At 44.0% G+C, this 19369-nt stretch overlaps 1 protein-coding gene across 9 annotated transcripts in view; it reads left to right on the forward strand.

Annotated features, from left to right (window-relative positions):
• The window catches only part of LOC112263911 (potassium channel subfamily T member 1-like), a 155632-nt gene that overhangs the window by 51096 nt on the left and 85167 nt on the right, over positions 1 to 19369 (forward strand). For 2 of the 9 annotated variants that reach the window (XM_042331365.1, XM_042331369.1), the window contains exon 2: positions 13174 to 13212. The exons of the other annotated variants lie outside the window; for them this stretch is intronic. In XM_042331365.1, the coding sequence (XP_042187299.1) occupies positions 13174 to 13212 (39 nt within the window). The remainder of the gene's footprint in view (positions 1 to 13173; positions 13213 to 19369) is intronic. 9 annotated transcript variants of the gene reach the window in all.

Below are 19369 nucleotides of genomic sequence, written 5' to 3' on the forward strand. Positions count from 1 at the left end.
CTCTCCTTGCCTCCCCTCAACCCTCTCCTCCCCTCTCTTCTCTCCTCCCCTCCCATGCAAGAGGCAGAGAGAGAGAGAGAGAGAGAGAGAGAGAGAGAGAGAGAACAAAAACGAACTTTGTCAGCCCTAGGATCTGAGACAAGATAGCATTTGGGAAGCTTATAGAGAAGCCCGGTCTGTCTGTGCGTGCATGTTTCACACATAGTCCCCATCACAGCTAGCAGGAACAAGATGGTTGATTTTAGATGATGATGATATTGATGGTGTTTATGACTGGGAGCCCATGCAGCTTTACATACTCAGTCACCAAAGCCTCTTGAGTGAGTTTGATGAAACAAAAAAGACAGAGAAAGTTGGTTTATCTGTATCCCTACAGAACCAATTGAGATGTTACTCAAGTTTGATACATTAGGGATACATTATATAATGATTGTGGGAATATGCTATGTGTTATGCTTCCAGAACGTGTGCCCCATGCCTGGTAACTTAAAATACAGATTAAGTTACTCATGTTTCATATGCACCAGGGGAAAATAATGTTCCTAATCATGAAAAAATATATGAAGTGCGTGGACATCTACAAGCTCTGTTGAGATGTTACTTACTCATATTTGTTACGCTATAGGGAGGGATAGAAAAATGTATACTGTAGCTAACTACCTCCTCCAGATTCCTCCTCCAGATTCTAGAGCACCAAGCAACTGGGCTTTTATCTCATTACGATCCTCATCATTAGATCTTCTTTACTACCACTCACCCATTCACCCACTCACCCATTCCCCCTTTCACCCACGCACCCATTCACCCTCTCACCCATTCCCCCTTTCACCCACTCACCCATTCCCCCACTCACCCATTCACCCTCTCACCCACTCACCCATTCCCCCTTTCCCCCACTCACCCATTTACCCTTTCACCCACTCACCCATTACCCCACTCACCCATTTACCCTTTCCCCCACTCACCCATTTACCCATTCCCTCATTCACCCATTTACCCATTCCCTCATTCACCCATTTACCCATTCCCTCACTCACCCATTCAGCCGTTCCCCCACTCACCCATTTACCCATTCCCTCACTCACCCATTCAGCCATTCCCTCACTCACCCATTCCCCCACTTACCCATTCACCTACTCACCCAGTTCTACAACTGAACATCAAGAAACAACAAAATGCCTATCCTGCCACAAAATGCTGAGTAGCACAGGTTTTTTTATATTATTAGAGTTCAGGGCTCTACGCTGACATTTTTGACAAGGAGTACTAAGTACAAGGAGTACTAAATACATCTAGGAGAACAATTAAAATATTTTAGTGTTTTAATGAAAAGAAATGACCAAACATTCATGAATAAAAGTTTTTGGGAGTAATCCATGCTCAATCAAGCGCAATCATTAGGTGAGACAATCATTTTCAGTTGCCCATTTAAGGTATGGGTTGTTACCATGGTAACCTGGGGACCAGCTTGTCTGTGATTTTAAAAAATCTGCCTAGCAGCAGACCGTTGCAGCAAACTCAAACTAACATTGAAAAACTACCTAGCGAGTGAACAAAACGATGTAATGCAGTCAATCTCTCCTCTACTTTGAGCTAGCAGAGATTGACATGCATGTTATTGATGTTAACTCTCTGTGTACATTTAAAGGCCAGCCGTGCTGTTCTGTTCTGGGCCAACTATAATTTGCCTATGTGCCTCTTTGTGGCACTTGTATCAAGTTTCAGTACTGGTGTCACAGATCCCTCTGGAACTTTCATTATGCACACCTGGCCCCTATTCCCACTGATTGTATTTGTATATATGTGCCCTTTGGTTTCCATTGGGCGGTCGATTATTGTTACAATGTCCGTTGGTGCGTGTTAGTACCTGTGCTGTGTGTTTTGGGCTTTCGCGCCCTTATGGATTGCGCAGATGATTACGTGTCTCGTCCCGTGTGGTATCATTGTACGCGTGTGTTATTTATTCGAGGTACTCCTCGCTCTTTTGTTTAGGGTTTCTACCCTGTGTTTTGTTACGTGTTTGTTTGGTCTTCGTCCCCGTGCCTTTACACGGCACTCCGTCATTTGGGTATAATAAAAAACCTATTAGGCATTCCTGCATCTGTCTCCCAACCCTTCATACCAACATGACAACCGGAGTTTCAGTATCCAGAGTCCCGGGAAATACCAAAAATATCGGAAGTTCCCATTAAAGCGTTTAAAACCAAAATGTGCTCACTATGCCAGGGTTCACCCCAAATAAGAAGGTCACTGCGCCACCTTTTCGGCTTGGCTGCACCTCTAGTAAAGATTTTAGAGCAAATGAAACTGATAACCTATGTAGTAATGATAAAGTAACTATCTTTGATCGAAATTGTTGTGAATTGCGAAACAGGCCGTTCATAAATTCCCATCGTTATCATGTTCCTCAACTAATTCATCACATTTCAGCAGGAAGCTATCACCACACAGAGTGTGCACAGGACGCACATAGCACATCCAAAGTATAGCATTGTCCAATCCTAATAACTTTGTAACGGCACTCAGACAAAATTCAAATGACCAAAGTTGCTAAGCCAGTTAGATAACCTCCTTCAAAATATGATAGAATATCTCTTATATTTGGAAAAAATCAAGTTGATGATTATACGGATGGCAGATCAGCTCATGAATAACAGAGAGAGGACATGTTTTAAATGTCAAGGTATCTTAACGGGGACCAACTGTTTACCATATGGAGAGGGGAGGGGAGGGGTGAAGAGAGGAGAGGGGGAGAGAGGAGGAGAGGGGAGGAGAGAGGAGAGGGGAGGGAGGACAGGGGAGGGAGGAGTGGAGTGAAGAGAGGAGAGGAGAGAGGAGGAGTGAAGAGAGGGGAGGAGAAGCGAGGGAAGGAAAGGAGAGGTGAGGAGTGAGGAGAGGTGAGGGTTGAGGAGACGGGAGGGGAGGGGGTAATATTATCCATATCTACTCTCATACCGTTTGTTGATTAGAATTTTTATACCAAAGCTCCTCTTATGGGCAGCAAGTATGAGACAGCACAGAGAAGCGGAGGAAATGATATTGCGCTATTTTGACATGCATAGTAGGCCAGAGACATGCTTTTATAATGCAACCTATGGATTACAGAAAACAGGAGTCAGGGATTTGTGTTTCAGTAGGATTGGGACTGGAAAGGAAACTAGCCCAGACCTCATGCCTCTGTGTTGTTATCATACTTCATGTCTGTGACAGAGATGCCTGTAGTGAATTGTGCATAGGCCTGTCACATTTGTGACTGTGAAGAGTCACAAGGGCAGCTCAAAGAGGCACATGTTGTTTAATAGACTGTATTGTAGTGGTTTCCTGTAGCGTTTATTAACTGCATTTGTGTCGCGTGTGCAGTCTGCTTGGGTCAATTATACATGTGGCAACTTTGTGTGAAGACTTCTATTAAAGAACACCCACTCACCCATTCCCTCACTCACCCATTCACCAACTCCCCCATTCCCACACTCACCCATTCCCCCACTCACCCATTCACCTATTCCCCCACTCGCCTATTCCCCCACTCACCATTCCTTCATTCACCCACTCCCCCATTCCCTGTTTTATAGCACAGCCTCAGATATAATAGCCATCTCCTTCACATGGCTTGACAGTTGGCACTGCCTCTCCAACTACAGCCGGACATTGCAATGATAATGATGGTAATGATGATATATTTCATTTTAAGTCTAGAGCTTTTTCGGATCCCAAGGACACTGTGCCCATACATGTCATGACAGTGAAGACTGGCTGGATCACACTGCTCTGGTGTACAAAAGCTTCTGTCTAGGAAAGTCTGCAGGGGTAGGAAGGGCTGGATGGATGCTGGTGAGGGATTGCAGAGGAATTTTTGTTTGTTGCTCTGCTGGCTGTGGCTGCTACCTAAGTGAGGAGAGGGCTAAATCAAATCAAATCAAATTTTATTTGTCACATACACATGGTTAGCAGATGTTAATGCGAGTGTAGCGAAATGCTTGTGCTTCTAGTTCCGACAATGCAGTAATAACGAGCAGGTAATCTAACTAACAATTCCAAAAAAAAAAAACTACTGTCATACACAGTGTAAGGGGATAAAGAATATGTACATAAGGATATATGAATGAGTGATGGTACAGAGCAGCATAGGCAAGATACAGTAGATGATATCGAGTACAGTATATACATATGAGATAAGTATGTAAACCAAGTGGCATAGTTAAAGTGGCTAGTGATACATGTATTACATAAGGATGCAGTCGATGATATAGAGTACAGTATCAACGTATGCATATGAGATGAACAATGTAGGGTAAGTAACATTATATAAGGTAGCATTGTTTAAAGTGGCTAGTGATATATTTACATCATTTCCCATCAATTCCCATGATTAAAGTGGCTGGAGTAGAGTCAGTGTCATTGACAGTGTGTTGGCAGTAGCCACTCAATGTTAGTGGTGGCTGTTTAACAGTCTGATGGCCTTGAGATAGAAGCTGTTTTTCAGTCTCTCGGTCCCAGCTTTGATGCACCTGTACTGACCTCGCCTTCTGGATGGCAGCGGGGTGAACAGGCAGTGGCTCGGGTGGTTGATGTCCTTGATGATCTTTATGGCCTTCCTGTAGCATCGGGTGGTGTAGGTGTCCTGGAGGGCAGGTAGTTTGCTCCCGGTGATGCGTTGTGCAGACCTCACTACCCTCTGGAGAGCCTTACGGTTGAGGGCGGTGCAGTTGCCATACCAGGCGGTGATACAGCCCGCCAGGATGCTCTCGATTGTGCATCTGTAGAAGTTTGTGAGTGCTTTTGGTGACAAGCCGAATTTCTTCAGCCTCCTGAGGTTGAAGAGGCGCTGCTGCGCCTTCCTCACGATGCTGTCTGTGTGAGTGGACCAATTCAGTTTGTCTGTGATGTGTATGCCGAGGAACTTAAAACTTGCTACCCTCTCCACTACTGTTCCATCGATGTGGATGGGGGTGTTCCCTCTGCTGTTTCCTGAAGTCCACAATCATCTCCTTAGTTTTGTTGACGTTGAGTGTGAGGTTATTTTCCTGACACCACACTCCGAGGGCCCTCACCTCCTCCCTGTAGGCCGTCTCGTCGTTGTTGGTAATCAAGCCTACCACTGTTGTGTCGTCCGCAAACTTGATGATTGAGTTGGAGGCGTGCATGGCCACGCAGTCGTGGGTGAACAGGGAGTACAGGAGAGGGCTCAGAACGCACCCTTGTGGGGCCCCAGTGTTGAGGATCAGCGGGGAGGAGATGTTGTTGCCTACCCTCACCACCTGGGGGCGGCCTGTCAGGAAGTCCAGTACCCAGTTGCATGGCTATGATTGAAACACAATGTCCTTTCTGTTTGTTAATTCTCTGCCCTCCTTTAATATCTTACAACATCACACATCCTTTCTAAGGCCCCTGCACCACAATAAATGATTGCATATTGGCCTATTCTATTCCGATATTGTTCAATATATGGCCACTATCATAATTTACATACTGTATGTTGTGCCAGTCGGTATACATTAAGGCTCATTGCCTGTACAGTTGGCAGTATGTTTTTTATTTTGCAGATACAAATGATATCTCCACACCTCCAGAGCACCTTGTTAAGGGGTTACCTTGTTAAACACATGAGCTTCTTAGTCGATTGAACTCAATGCTGTATTTTTTTCCTTTAGAGGGAAGAGAGCGCGACCCCAAGTTATTATATATGATCTCTTCTATGATCAAGGATCTATTATCTATGATCTCTTCTAAGATCTATTATTTATGATCTCTTCTAGGGTCTCTTCTAGGATCTATTATCTATGATCTCTTCTAGGATCTATTATATATGATCTCTTCTATTATCTCTTCTATGATCTATGATCTCTTCTAGGATCTCTTCTAGGATCTATTATCTATGATCTCTTCTATGATCTATTATCTATGATATCTTCTAGGATCTCTTCTAGGATCTATTATCTATGATCTCTTCTAGGATCTCTTCTAGGATATATTATCTATGATCTCTTCTAGGATCTATTATCTATGATCTATTATCTATGATCTCTTCTATGATCTATTATCTAGGATCTCTTCTAGGATCTATTATCTATGATCTATTATCTATGATCTCTCCTAGGATCTATTATCTATGATCTCTCCTAGGAGCTACGTTATATGATCTCTTTTATGATCTAGTATCTATGATCTCTTCTGGGATCTATTATCTACGATCTCTTCTAGGATCTATTATCTATTCTATGATCTCTTCTATGATCTATTATCTATGATCTCTTCTATGATCTATTATCTATGATCTCTTCTATGATCTCTTCTAGGCTCTATTATCTATGATCTCTTCTAGGATCTATTATCTATGATCTCTTCTAGGTTCTCTTCTATGATCGCTTCTGGGATCTATTTTCTAGGATCTCTTCTAGGATCTATTATCTAGGATCTTTTCTAGGATCTATTATCTATGATCTCTTTTAGGATCTATTATCTATGATCTCTTCTATGATCTATTATCTATGATCTCTTATAGGATCTATTATCTATGATCTCTTCTATGATTTCTTCTAGGATCTGTTATCTATGATCTCTTATAGGATCTCTTCTAGGATAGCATGTCTTCTTATCAATTAATCTGTAATCATGTATATGCCTATTATGCCCGCTATTATGCCCGCTTTGAGGACAATACAGTGCCACTGACACGGCCTGCAACGAAAACATGCGGTCTCTCCTTCACTGCAGCCGAAGTGAGTAAGACATTTAAACGTGTTAACCCTCGCAAGGCTGCAGGCCCAGACGGCATCCCCAGCCGCGCCCTCAGAGCATGCGCAGACCAGCTGGCCGGTGTGTTTACGGACATATTCAACCAATCCCTATACCAGTCTGCTGTTCCCACATGCTTCAAGAGGGGCACCATTGTTCCTGTTACCAAGAAAGCTAAGGTAACTGAGCTAAACGACTACCGCCCCGTAGCACTCACATCCGTCATCATGAAGTGCTTTGAGAGACTAGTCAAGGACCATATCACCTCCACCCTACCTGAACACCCTTGACCCACTCCAATTTGCTTACCGCCCAAATAGGTCCACAGACGATGCAATCTCAACCACACTGCACACTGCCCTAACCCATCTGGACAAGAGGAATACCTATGTGAGAATGCTGTTCATCGACTACAGCTCGGCATTCAACACCATAGTACCCTCCAAGCTCGTCATCAAGCTCGAGACCCTGGGTCTCGACCCCGCCCTGTGCAACTGGGTACTGGACTTCCTGACGGGCCGCCCCAGGTGGTGAGGGTAGGCAACAACATCTCCTCCCCGCTGATCCTCAACACTGGGGCCCCACAAGGGTGCGTTCTGAGCCCTCTCCTGTACTCCCTGTTCACCCACGACTGCGTGGCCACGCACGCCTCCAACTCAATCATCAAGTTTGCGGACGACACAACAGTGGTAGGCTTGATTACCAACAACGACGAGACGGCCTACAGGGAGGAGGTGAGGGCCCTCGGAGTGTGGTGTCAGGAAAATAACCTCACACTCAACGTCAACAAAACTAAGGAGATGATTGTGGACTTCAGGAAACAGCAGAGGGAACACCCCCCCATCCACATCGATGGAACAGTAGTGGAGAGGGTAGCAAGTTTTAAGTTCCTCGGCATATTTTTATTTGATTTATTTCACCTTTATTTAACCAGGTAGGCTAGTTGAGAACAAGTTCTCATTTACAACTGCGACCTGGCCAAGATAAAGCATAGCAGTGTGAGCAGACAACACAGAGTTACACATGGAATAAACAATTAACAAGTCAATAACACAGTAGAAAACAAAGGGGGAGTCTATATACAATGTGTGCAAATGACAGGCATACACATCACAGACAAACTGAATTGGTCCACTCACACAGACAGCATCGTGAGGAAGGCGCAGCAGCGCCTCTTCAACCTCAGGAGGCTGAAGAAATTCGGCTTGTCACCAAAAGCACTCACAAACTTCTACAGATGCACAATCGAGAGCATCCTGGCGGGCTGTATCACCGCCTGGTATAGCAACTGCACCGCCCTCAACCGTAAGGCTCTCCAGAGGGTAGTGAGGTCTGCACAACGCATCACCGGGGGAAACTACCTGCCCTCCAGGACACCTACACCACCCGATGCTACAGGAAGGCCATAAAGATCATCAAGGACATCAACCACCCGAGCCACTGCCTGTTCACCCCGCTGTCATCCAGAAGGCGAGGTCAGTACAGGTGCATCAAAGCCGGGACCGAGAGACTGAAAAACAGCTTCTATCTCAAGGCCATCAGACTGTTAAACAGCCACCACTAACATTGAGTGGCTACTGCCAACACACTGTCAATGACACTGACTCTACTCCAGCCACTTTAATCATGGGAATTGATGGGAAATGATGTAAATATATCACTAGCCACTTTAAACAATGCTACCTTATATAATGTTACTTACCCTACATTATTCATCTCATATGCATACGTAGATACTGTACTCTATATCATCGACTGCATCCTTATGTAATACATGTATCACTAGCCACTTTAACTATGCCACTTGGTTTACATACTCATCTCATATGTATATACTGTACTCGATATCATCTACTGTATCTTGCCTATGCTGCTCTGTACCATCACTCATTCATATATCCTTATGTACATATTCTTTATCCCCTTACACTGTGTATAAGACAGTAGTTTTTTTTTGGAATTGTTAGTTAGATTACTTGTTCGTTATTACTGCATTGTCGGAACTAGAAGCACAAGCATTTCGCTACACTCGCATTAACATCTGCTAACCATGTGTATGTGACAAATAAAATTTGATTTGATTTGATTTAAACTGCCCCTTTACTCAATTTAATTGCAATTTTGGTTGCATCTTTAACTGCCTTAATTAGCCTACAACTTATTTGATATTCAACAAGATCTAGAACTCTTCAACTCAATTACCTGCTGCCTCTTTCCCTCAGTGTTACTGAAGCTACAGCCTAGAAGGACTTGCAACTGAAATGTCCATCTATGTTGCTGTGCTGGTGCATATGTAAAGCGACTCTTTCTTAATATAACTGTACAGTTATGATGTCCTTGCTTTTGAGCAACTCCATCTTAATGAGCTGTTTTAATGTGGTCCGCTGGGTAAATTATGTAACATTTGTTATCATTAAGGCGATGTTGAACTGGGGCGGCAGCACTTTCTCATCAATTGACTTGAAAGGCGAAGTAGCCCCCATGGAAACATAGTCGTGATTGGTGCGTTGCGACCTCCTACCCACAATCCCACATTCCTTGACGAAAATGTGCTTTTTAAAAAAGGCTTAAATGGTCAAGTGGAGCTAAAAGCTGCCACAAATACTCACTCAGTATAGAAGTGTGTGTGTGTGTGCCATGTGTGTGCGTGTGTGTGAGCGTGCGTGCGTGCGTGCGTGTAACCCACGTGCGTCTCGGCTGTTTATGTGTGTCCACACAAACTACTGTCTATATTACACCCATCCCTGTGCCTGAAAGCATCCGTCAGAGGAGAATCAATAGAGAGAGAGGGCATGGCGTTGTCTAACTCAGTCAGACACCACAGTGAGGGAGTTTTATTCCCATCACAGCCAGTTGCAATGTGAGCTGGATTCCAATGCTAACAGGGAGAGCTGAAAATCATGGGAAATCATAGGTAGGTAGAACTACATACAGGACATTCTAGGATCTCGAAAGAGCATGGTTATAGACATTGATGTTAAGGAGAGGTCAGCAACACAACATAGAGGGAGGGTACAGTGCATAGCGTTCTGAATTAACGGGACAGCCTACTTATACGAGGGCTATTATGGATTAAGATGGTCTATTTAATGTGTTCTGACAGAGACAAGGAGCTACCGACACGTTTCAGAAAAGAAAATGCTCTCTTTCTCTCTCTCTCTTTCTTATGTCTCCGTTCTCTCGCTGTTATCTCTCCCTCTCAGGGACACACACACATGCTCAGACAGAACACAGGCATGTACACACTTTATGCATATGCCTTTCATTGCATATTTAGGTCACTGTACTGTGGATGTTCTGTCCCTTTGGACTATAAGAACAGAGAGTCATTCTTCAGAGATGTTGCCAGAGGTAGGTGTGACTTCAGGAAGCCTTGTTCCAGTGGGCATGATGAGCTGTGTCTTTCCCTTGGCTTGTACACATCTGGAGCACTCAATGCCAAATGCTACTCAGGCTTAGGAAGTGTAGTTTTGGGTAACAGATAGAAAACTACAAGTCCCAGCAGCCCTCTAAATGACTGCAGAGACTCATGTGGTCGGATAACATTTCAATAGGTCCTTGAGAGGACAGGTGACAGAGGACTCAGACAGGTTCAGCAGCATGGATCTATGTTATTTCTCCAATACTTGCAGTGTTTAGCACCAGTTTAGCACTAGCAGTTGTTTTTTTTTTTTATCAATTAGTTTGCCAGATCTACTGTCAAGGTGAGGTGAAAATCAATTTGTCCCTGCGTTGCATGCCTTGGGGGCTAAAGAGTGTGGCAGTGTTTATGATAGGTTACCTGCATGATTACCAAGACAACAGAAACATTCAGGCTCTTCTATCACTCTGTGATGCCTCTGATAGCAGAGGCAGAGATAGAGACGGTGTTTGATGTGGTAGCAGCAGATATGGAATCGACAGCGCTAATTACAGTAAGAACATCTCAGGTATTATGTTTATGTTCATTTCAGAGCCCTGCACTACTGCCATCAAACAGACTGACACTCAAAAAGAGTTGGTGACAGCAACACCCTGTTACCACGGTGACATTGGTCTCACTTCATTTAGATAGTTTCGACCTCGATACAGTAGATGGGCTGTACCTTGCTCGGACTATCAACAGACTTTCAGTTTCAGTTTAACTGATTTTAATCAATTTAATAAATCAAACTGACTGTTTTGATTGATTAGGTAAACATCTTCGTTCTATTCCTGGACAAGAACACCTGACTCAATCACTCTGCTGGGTCTTTCCATGAATACAGTGCCTTTTGGCTAGTGTAATTTAGTCGAAAATGACTATTTCACCTAATTTTAAAATTCTGTCACAAAAGGTTATGTTCAACTAAACATGTATTCCCATCTCAAGAGGTTAAATTAAGAAAAATGGCTATAAATGGCCAATGAAAGTAACAGTTAAGCGTAACAGGGTTGACGATTTCACTAAATTAGCCATAACAGGTGCGGTGCCTAGTTGGAACAAGATCCTGCAGTACCTGCAGGACTCCAGGAACAGCGTTGCCTACCCGTGATGCGGGACATGCCAAAATTGGGATTTCCAGGCAAACAACAAATATATTTGAATGAAAACACTGAAAAACACTGGTGTAATAGATAATATGTTGGAGAATGTGGAAATAAAGAGGTTCAGATAAGTTTCGCAGTGTGTGAAGATGTTTATTTGGCAGTCACAGATGGCTTAAGAGACTCAGAAGGTCCTGAGTTCTAGTTTAGAGTTGTGTTGGTAAAACGTATTGTCTTCCATCCCTGTTCACACCTGAGTGGTTATTGGCAGCAGGTTGCCTAGTGGTTAAGAGCGTTGGGCCAGTAACCGAAATCCCAGAGCAGACGAGGTGAAAAATCGGTTAATGTTCACTTGAGCGAGGCAATTAACCCTAATTGCTCCTGTAAGTCGCTCTGAATAATACTAAAATGTTAAATGTACTGGACATCTCTTGGGTCCTGAGTACTTCCTGATTGTGATGTGCAGCACGTCATCCTTATCCCGGCTGAATAGAGTGTAGCTCAGGCATTTAGGTTCAGCTCTAAAGAGTTTGGCCTCAGAAATGCTTCGATCAGGAATGGGTTCCAAAAATAGATTTAAATTGTCAATTAACAGTTGAAACAATAACAAAACGGACACCCCCCAATGTTCCCTCAAATTATTTTGGGGCACTGAGCAAATGTCACGTCTACTTTTACTGTGAACACTGAGGCTCTACCCGCTTTAAGTTACAGTTATAACAGCCTACAAGAGTGGCCTACCATCAAAAACAATGGAGAAAATGCATCCCATAACATTTTAATATGGAAATAGCTGTTCTATCATTCAGCCTGTAGTAGCAGCCAATGTGTGGTGTTCAATGTAGGTTCTACATTCTGTGAGACTATAAGAAGTGACAAATCCAAAAAGGGTTTTATCTCTTTGGATTTGAAGAAGATCATATTTAGTGATGTCACGCTCGTCATTGTAAGGAAGAGGGGACCGAAGCGCAGCGTGGAAAGTGTTCATCATCTTTATTGTCAAGAATCACTCAAACAAAAATAACAACTACGAAAGCGAACAGTTCCGTCAGGTACAGATACTAAACGGAAAACAACACCCCACAAAACCCAAACGGAAAATGACATCTTATATATGATCCCCAATCAGAGACAACGATAGACAGCTGCCTATGATTGGGAACCACACTAGGCAAAAACAACAAAGAAATAGAAAACATAGATTCTCCCACCCGAGTCACACCCTGACCTAACCAAACATAGAGAATAAATAAGGGTCTCTAAGGTCAAGGCGTGACAAGTGAACTGGTCATACAGAGCATTCTTCATAATAATTCAATTGGTCCATATTAATTTTTTCTTATGACTGTTTGATCAAAAGTACATTGTAAATATAGGAATGGTGTGGTTGATTCTCATGATTCATATTAGCAAACCCCTAGAGGTTTATAACTTTAACTACCATCTACCTGAGTATGAAGTGTGATACAGATCTAGAAGAATCTGACGTTTTCACGTTTGACAGTGTCTCTGATTCTCAACATGTTCTTAACATGTTCATTCTCTGTTTGTTGATTGATTTCAATGTCACCCCGATACATCCATTCAAGCTGCTACAGTACGGAATCTGTCCGATTTGTCGTCAGTTGAACGTGGAAGCCATTGAGACCGACCCAGTAGGTTTTGCTTCCTTCCTCTGGTCTCCTGTGGTTTGCATTCAGAGTCTCCCGTCTGTTCCCAAACTAATCAAATAATTTTATCCGAGAATCCCTGTCAATCCTAATGTGTGATCCTAATCTAGGGTTGAGTTCTTCCGGGTCGTTATCCTAGATCGACACTCCTACTCTGAGACGCTTCTGTTTTTGCATGTCCTCTGTGAAAGCATGCCGCCTTCCTTCCCTTCCTGCCTCCTAATGACTTAACCTGTCCCCTATCTGTCTACTGTGCCTATAGGTATCAGGAAGAGTACAGTATGGACTCTACCAACGCCCAGTAAGTCCCAGGATGCATCCCAAATGGCACCCTATTCCCTATATAGTGCACTACTTTTGACCAGGGCCCAGGTCAAAAGTAGTGTGCTATGTGAGGAATAGGGTGTCATTCGGGACACAGTTCCAGCATCATGCTAGCATGGCATGGCATGTGTCCTGTGACTCCGGCCTCTTACGGGAGGTTGATTAACACACACAGCTTGTTGTTCTTCTATCCCTGGGGTGGCAGGTAGCCTAGTGGTTAGAGTGTTGGGCCAGTAACCGAAAGGTTGCTGGATCGAATCCACGAGCTGACAAGGTAAAAATCTGTCATCCTTCCCCTGAACAAGGCAGTTAACTCGCTGATAGTAGGCTATCATTGTAAATAAGAATTTGTCCTTAACTGACTTAACTGACTGTCCTTAACTGCCTAGTTAAATAAAGGTTACAAATAAAATAATCCCTGGCCTACACTATGGGCCCTGGTCAAAAGCAACTGTAAAGGGAACACACACTGCTTGAATCAATGTTGTTTCCATGTCATTTTCAATGAATGTGTGTCATTTGTAATGCATCTATAGTCTCAGCAACAGATTAAACTACAGTATTAGTCTCAGCACCAGATTAAACTACAGCCTTACTCTCAGCACCAGATTAAACTACAGCTTTACTCTCAGCACAAGATTAAACTACAGCCTTACTCTCAGCACAAGATTAAACTACATCATCAGTCTCAGCACCAGATTAAACTACAGCCTTACTCTCAGCACCAGATTAAACTACAGTATTAGTCTCAGCACCAGATTAAACTACAGTATTAGTCTCAGCACCAGATTAAACTACAGCCTTACTCTCAGCAACAGATTAAACTACATCATCAGTCTCAGCACCAGATTAAACTACAGCCTTACTCTCAGCACCAGATTAAACTACAGTATTAGTCTCAGCACCAGATTAAACTACAGCCTTACTCTCAGCAACAGATTAAACTACAGCCGTACTCTCAGCACCAGATTAAACTACAGCCTTACTCTCAGCACCTGATTAAACTACAGTATTAGTCTCAGCACCAGATTAAACTACAGCCTTACTCTCAGCACCAGATTAAACTACAGCCTTACTCTCAGCACAATATTAAACTACATCATCAGTCTCAGCACCAGATTAAACTACAGCCTTACTCTCAGCACCAGATTAAACTACAGCCTTACTCTCAGCACCAGATTAAACTACAGCCTTACTCTCAGCACCAGATTAAACTACAGCATTACTCTCAGCACCAGATTAAACTACAGCCTTACTCTCAGCACCAGATTAAACTACAGCCTTACTCTCAGCACCTGATTAAACTACAGCCTTACTCTCAGCACCAGATTAAACTACATCATCAGTCTCAGCACCAGATTAAACTACAGCCTTAATCTCAGCACCAGATTAAACTACAGCCTTACTCTCAGCACAAGATTAAACTACAGCCTTACTCTCAGCAACAGATTAAACTACAGCCTTACTCTCAGCACCAGATTAAACTACAGTATTAGTCTCAGCACCAGATTAAACTACAGCCTTACTCTCAGCAACAGATTAAACTACATCATCAGTCTCAGCACCAGATTAAACTACAGCCTTACTCTCAGCACCAGATTAAACTACAGTATTAGTCTCAGCACCAGATTAAACAACAGTATTAGTCTCAGCACCAGATTAAACTACAGCCTTACTCTCAGCACCAGATTAAACTACAGCCTTACTCTCAGCACCAGATTAAACTACAGCCTTACTCTCAGCACCAGACTAAACTACAGTATTAGTCTCAGCACCAGATTAAACTACAGTATTAGTCTCAGCAACAGATTAAACTACAGTGTTAGTCTCAGCACCAGATTAAACTACAGCCTTACTCTCAGCACCAGATTAAACTACAGCCGTACTCTCAGCACCAGATTAAACTACAGCCTTACTCTCAGCACCAGATTAAACTACAGTATTAGTCTCAGCACCAGATTAAACTACAGCCTTACTCTCAGCAACAGATTAAACTACAGCCTTACTCTCAGCACCAGATTAAACTACAGCCTTACTCTCAGCACCTGATTAAACTACAGTATTAGTCTCAGCACCAGATTAAACTACAGCCTTACTCTCAGCACCAGATTAAACTACAGCCTTACTCTCAGCACAAGATTAAACTACATCATCAGTCTCAGCACCAGATTAAACTACAGCCTTACTCTCAGCACCAGATTAAACTACAGCCTTATTCTCAGCACCTGATTAAACTACAGCCTTACTCTCAGCACCAGATTAAACTACAGCATTACTCTCAGCACCTGATTAAACTACAGCCTTACTCTCAGCACCAGATTAAACTACATCATCAGTCTCAGCACCAGATTAAACTACAGCCTTAATCTCAGCACCTGATTAAACTACAGCCTTACTCTCAGCACCAGATTAAACTACAGCCTTACTCTAAGCACCAGATTAAACTACAGCCTTACTCTCAGCACCTGATTACACTACAGCCTTACTCTCAGCACCAGGTTAAACTACATCATCAGTCTCAGCACCAGATTAACCTACAGCCTTACTCTCAGCACCAGGTTAAACTACATCATCAGTCTCAACACCAGATTAAACTACAGCCTTACTCTCAGCACCAGATTAAACTACAGCCTTACTCTCAGCACCAGGTTAAACTACATCATCAGTCTCAGCACCAGATTAAACTACAGCCTTACTCTCAGCACCAGATTAAACTACAGCCTTACTCTCAGCACCAGATTAAACTACAGCCTTACTCCCAGCACCAGATTAAACTACAGCCTTACTCTCAGCACCTGATTAAACTACAGCCTTACTCTCAGCACCAGGTTAAACTACATCATCAGTCTCAGCACCAGATTAAACTACAGCCTTACTCTCAGCACCAGGTTAAACTACATCATCAGTCTCAGCACCAGATTAAACTACAGCCTTACTCTCAGCACCTGATTAAACTACAGCCTTACTCTCAGCACCAGATTAAACTATAGCATTAGTCTCAGCACCAGCACCAGCACCAGCACCAGCCTCAATCTCAGCACCATATTAATCTGTTGAGCCTCTGTGAGTGATTCATTTATAGAAGTACACTATATGACCCAAAGTATGTGGAAACCTGCTCGTCAAACATCTCACTCCAAAATCATGGGCATTAATATGGAGTTGGTCTCCCTCTTTGCTGCTATAACAGCCTCCACTTTTCTGGGAAGGCTTTCCACTAGATGTTGGAACATTGCTTCCATTCAGCCACATTAGTGAGGCTGGGTACTGATTTTGGGCGATTAGGCCTGGCTTGCAGTCGGCGTTCCAATTCATCCCAAAGGTGTTTGATTGGGTTCAGGTCAGGGCACTGTGCAGGCCAGTCAAGTTCTTCCACACTGATCTCGACAAACCATTTCTGTATGGACCTGTCTTTGTGCACGGGGGCATTGTCATGCTGAAACAGGAAAGGGCCTTTCCCAAACTGTTGCCATAAATTTGGAAGCACAGAATCATCTAGAATGTCATGGAGATGATGTAGCTTTAAAATTTCCTTTCACTGGAACTAAGGGGACATTAAAAACAGCCCCAGACCATTATTCCTCCTCCACCAAACTTTACAGTTGGCACTATGCATTGGGGCAGGTAGTGTTATCCTGGCATTCAGCATTCGGCGGTCCCGTTCTGTGAGCTCGGCCATTCTACTGTCAATGTTTGCATGTGTGTGTGCTTGATTTTATACACCTGTCAGCAACGTCTGTTTCTGAAATAGCCGAATCAACTAATTTGAAGGGGTGTCCACATACTTTTGCCTTGGGCAACACCAACGCCTCCAGATTATTGGATTTAGTTCAATGGTGCAGTCAGTGGATATGGTTTCAAGTTTTAATGTCACAAGTACAGAAATGTCTTTCTTGCAAGCTCTAACCCCAGCAATGCAGTAATCAATAACAATGTAATGCTAAAAATAGCAAGGTAGAACAAAAACACACAAGAGTTAAAAATCTGAAATAAGAAGAATACGATAAAGTAAAGGAGCACACTATATACAGTGTCAGTTCCACTACCATATTTACAATGTGCAGGGATACTGGATCGATAGATGTAGATATATATAGGGGTAAGGAGACTATGTGAGAGTATAAACAGAGTAGCAGCAGTTTGTATGTGAGTCTATAAACAGAGTAGCAGCAGTTTGTATGTGAGTGTGTGTAGTGTCAGTATAAATGTATGTGCATTTGTGTGAGTGAGCAGATGATGCAGTGAGTGTTCGCGTGTGTTTTGGAGTATCAGTGTGTGTAGTGTGTAGGGCCCTGTGAGTGTGCATAGAGGCAGTGTAAAAATAATAATGAAATACACAGGTCAACTCAGTCCTTGTAGCCATATTGTTAGCTCTTTAGTTTAGTTAGTTATTTAGGAGTCTTATGGCATGGGGATAGAAGCTGTTCAGGAGCCTGTTGGTGTCAGACTTAATTCACCGGCACCGCCTGCTGTGCGGGCGCAGAGAGAATAGTCTATGGCTTGGGTGGATTTTCCAGGTCATGCTGATATAGAGCTTGGCCCCAGTTATATACAGGGCTGTCCGCACAACCCTCTGTAGCGCCGTGCGCTCGAGGGCAGCAGTGATGCAGCCAGTCAAGATGCTCTCAATGGTTAAACTGCAGACCTTTTTGAGGATTTGAGGTCCGATGCCAAACTGTTTCAACCTCCTGAGGAGGAAGAAGTGCTGTTGCGCCTCTTCTTCACAACTGTGTGCATGTGTGTTTACGTTCTTAGTGATTTGGACACTTGGTTGGAGTACTTCGACTGCCTGCCTGTTTGCTGTCTGCCTGTTTGTCTGTCTGCTGTTTGTTTGCCTGCCTATTTGCTGTCTACTGTCTACTTGCCTGCCTGTCTGCTGTCTTCTTGCCTGCCTGTTTGCTGCCTGTCTGCTGTCTGCCTGTCTGATGTCTGCCTGTCTGCTGTTTGCCTGTCTGCTTGCCTGTCTGCTTGCCTGTCTGTTTGTTTGATTGCCTGTCTACTGTCTGTCTGTCTGCCTTTCTGCCTGTCTGCCGCCTGTCTGCTACCTGCCAGTCTGTCTGCTATCTGCCTGTCTGCTTCCTGTCTGCTTTTTGCCTGTCTGCTGCCTGTCTGTCTGTCTGCTACCTCCCTGTCTGCCTGTCTGCTGCCTGTCTGTCTGTCTGCTATCTGTCTGTCTGCTTCCTGTCTGTTTTTTGCCTGTCTGCTGCCTGCCAGTCTGTCTGTCTGCTACCTCCCTGTCTGCCTGTCTGCTGCCTGTCTGTCTGTCTGCTATCTGCCTGTCTGCTTCCTGTCTGTTTTTTGCCTGTCTGCTGCCTGTCTGCTGCCTGTCTGATGACTGTTTTAGGGATTTGGACACCAAGTACTTGGTTGGAGTACTTCGTCTGCCTGCCTGTTTGCTGTCTGTTTGCCTGTCTGCCAGTCTGCTTGCCTGTCTGTCTCCTGTCTGTTTGACTACCTGTCTGCCTGTCTACTTTCTGCCCGCCTGTCTGCCTGCCTGTTTGCCTGCCTGTCTGTTGTCTGCATGTCTGTTGTATGCCTGTCTGCTACCTGTCTGCTGTCTGTCTGTCTGTCTGCCTGTCTGTTGTCTGCATGTCTGCTGGCTCCCTGTCTGTCTGCTGTCCTCCTGTCTGCTGCCTCCCTGTCTGTCTGCTATCTGTCTGTCTGCTACATGTCAGCTGTCTGTCTGTCTGTCTGCTACCTGTCTGTCTGCTGTCCGCCTGTCTGCTTCCTCCCTGTCTGTCTGCTGTCCGTCTGTCTGCTGCCTCCCTGTCTGTCTGCTATCTGTCTGTCTGCTACCTGTCTGCTGTCTGTCTGTCTGCTACCTGTCTGCTGCCTCCCTTCCTGTCTGCTTTCTGCCTGTCAGCCTGTCTGCTTTCTGCCTGTCTGCTTTCTGCATGTCTGCTGCTTGTCTGCTGCTTGTCTGCTGACTGTCTGTCTCTCTGCCTGTCTGCCTGTCTGTCTGCATGTCTGTCTCTTTATTATGTTGTCACCCCAGGCATTGTAATGGTACTTGGTACATACTGTACTATCTGGAAGTGCAAATGATTGATTGTCTTCATTGTGGAATGCCTATTAACCAATGACAGCCGGTTTGATAGGCGCTTCCTCAGCATTTTATTAAATTATCAAGGTGG

This window comes from Oncorhynchus tshawytscha, linkage group LG12 (genome assembly GCF_018296145.1).
Source record: "Oncorhynchus tshawytscha isolate Ot180627B linkage group LG12, Otsh_v2.0, whole genome shotgun sequence".
NCBI classification, from domain to species: Eukaryota; Metazoa; Chordata; class Actinopteri; order Salmoniformes; family Salmonidae; genus Oncorhynchus; species Oncorhynchus tshawytscha.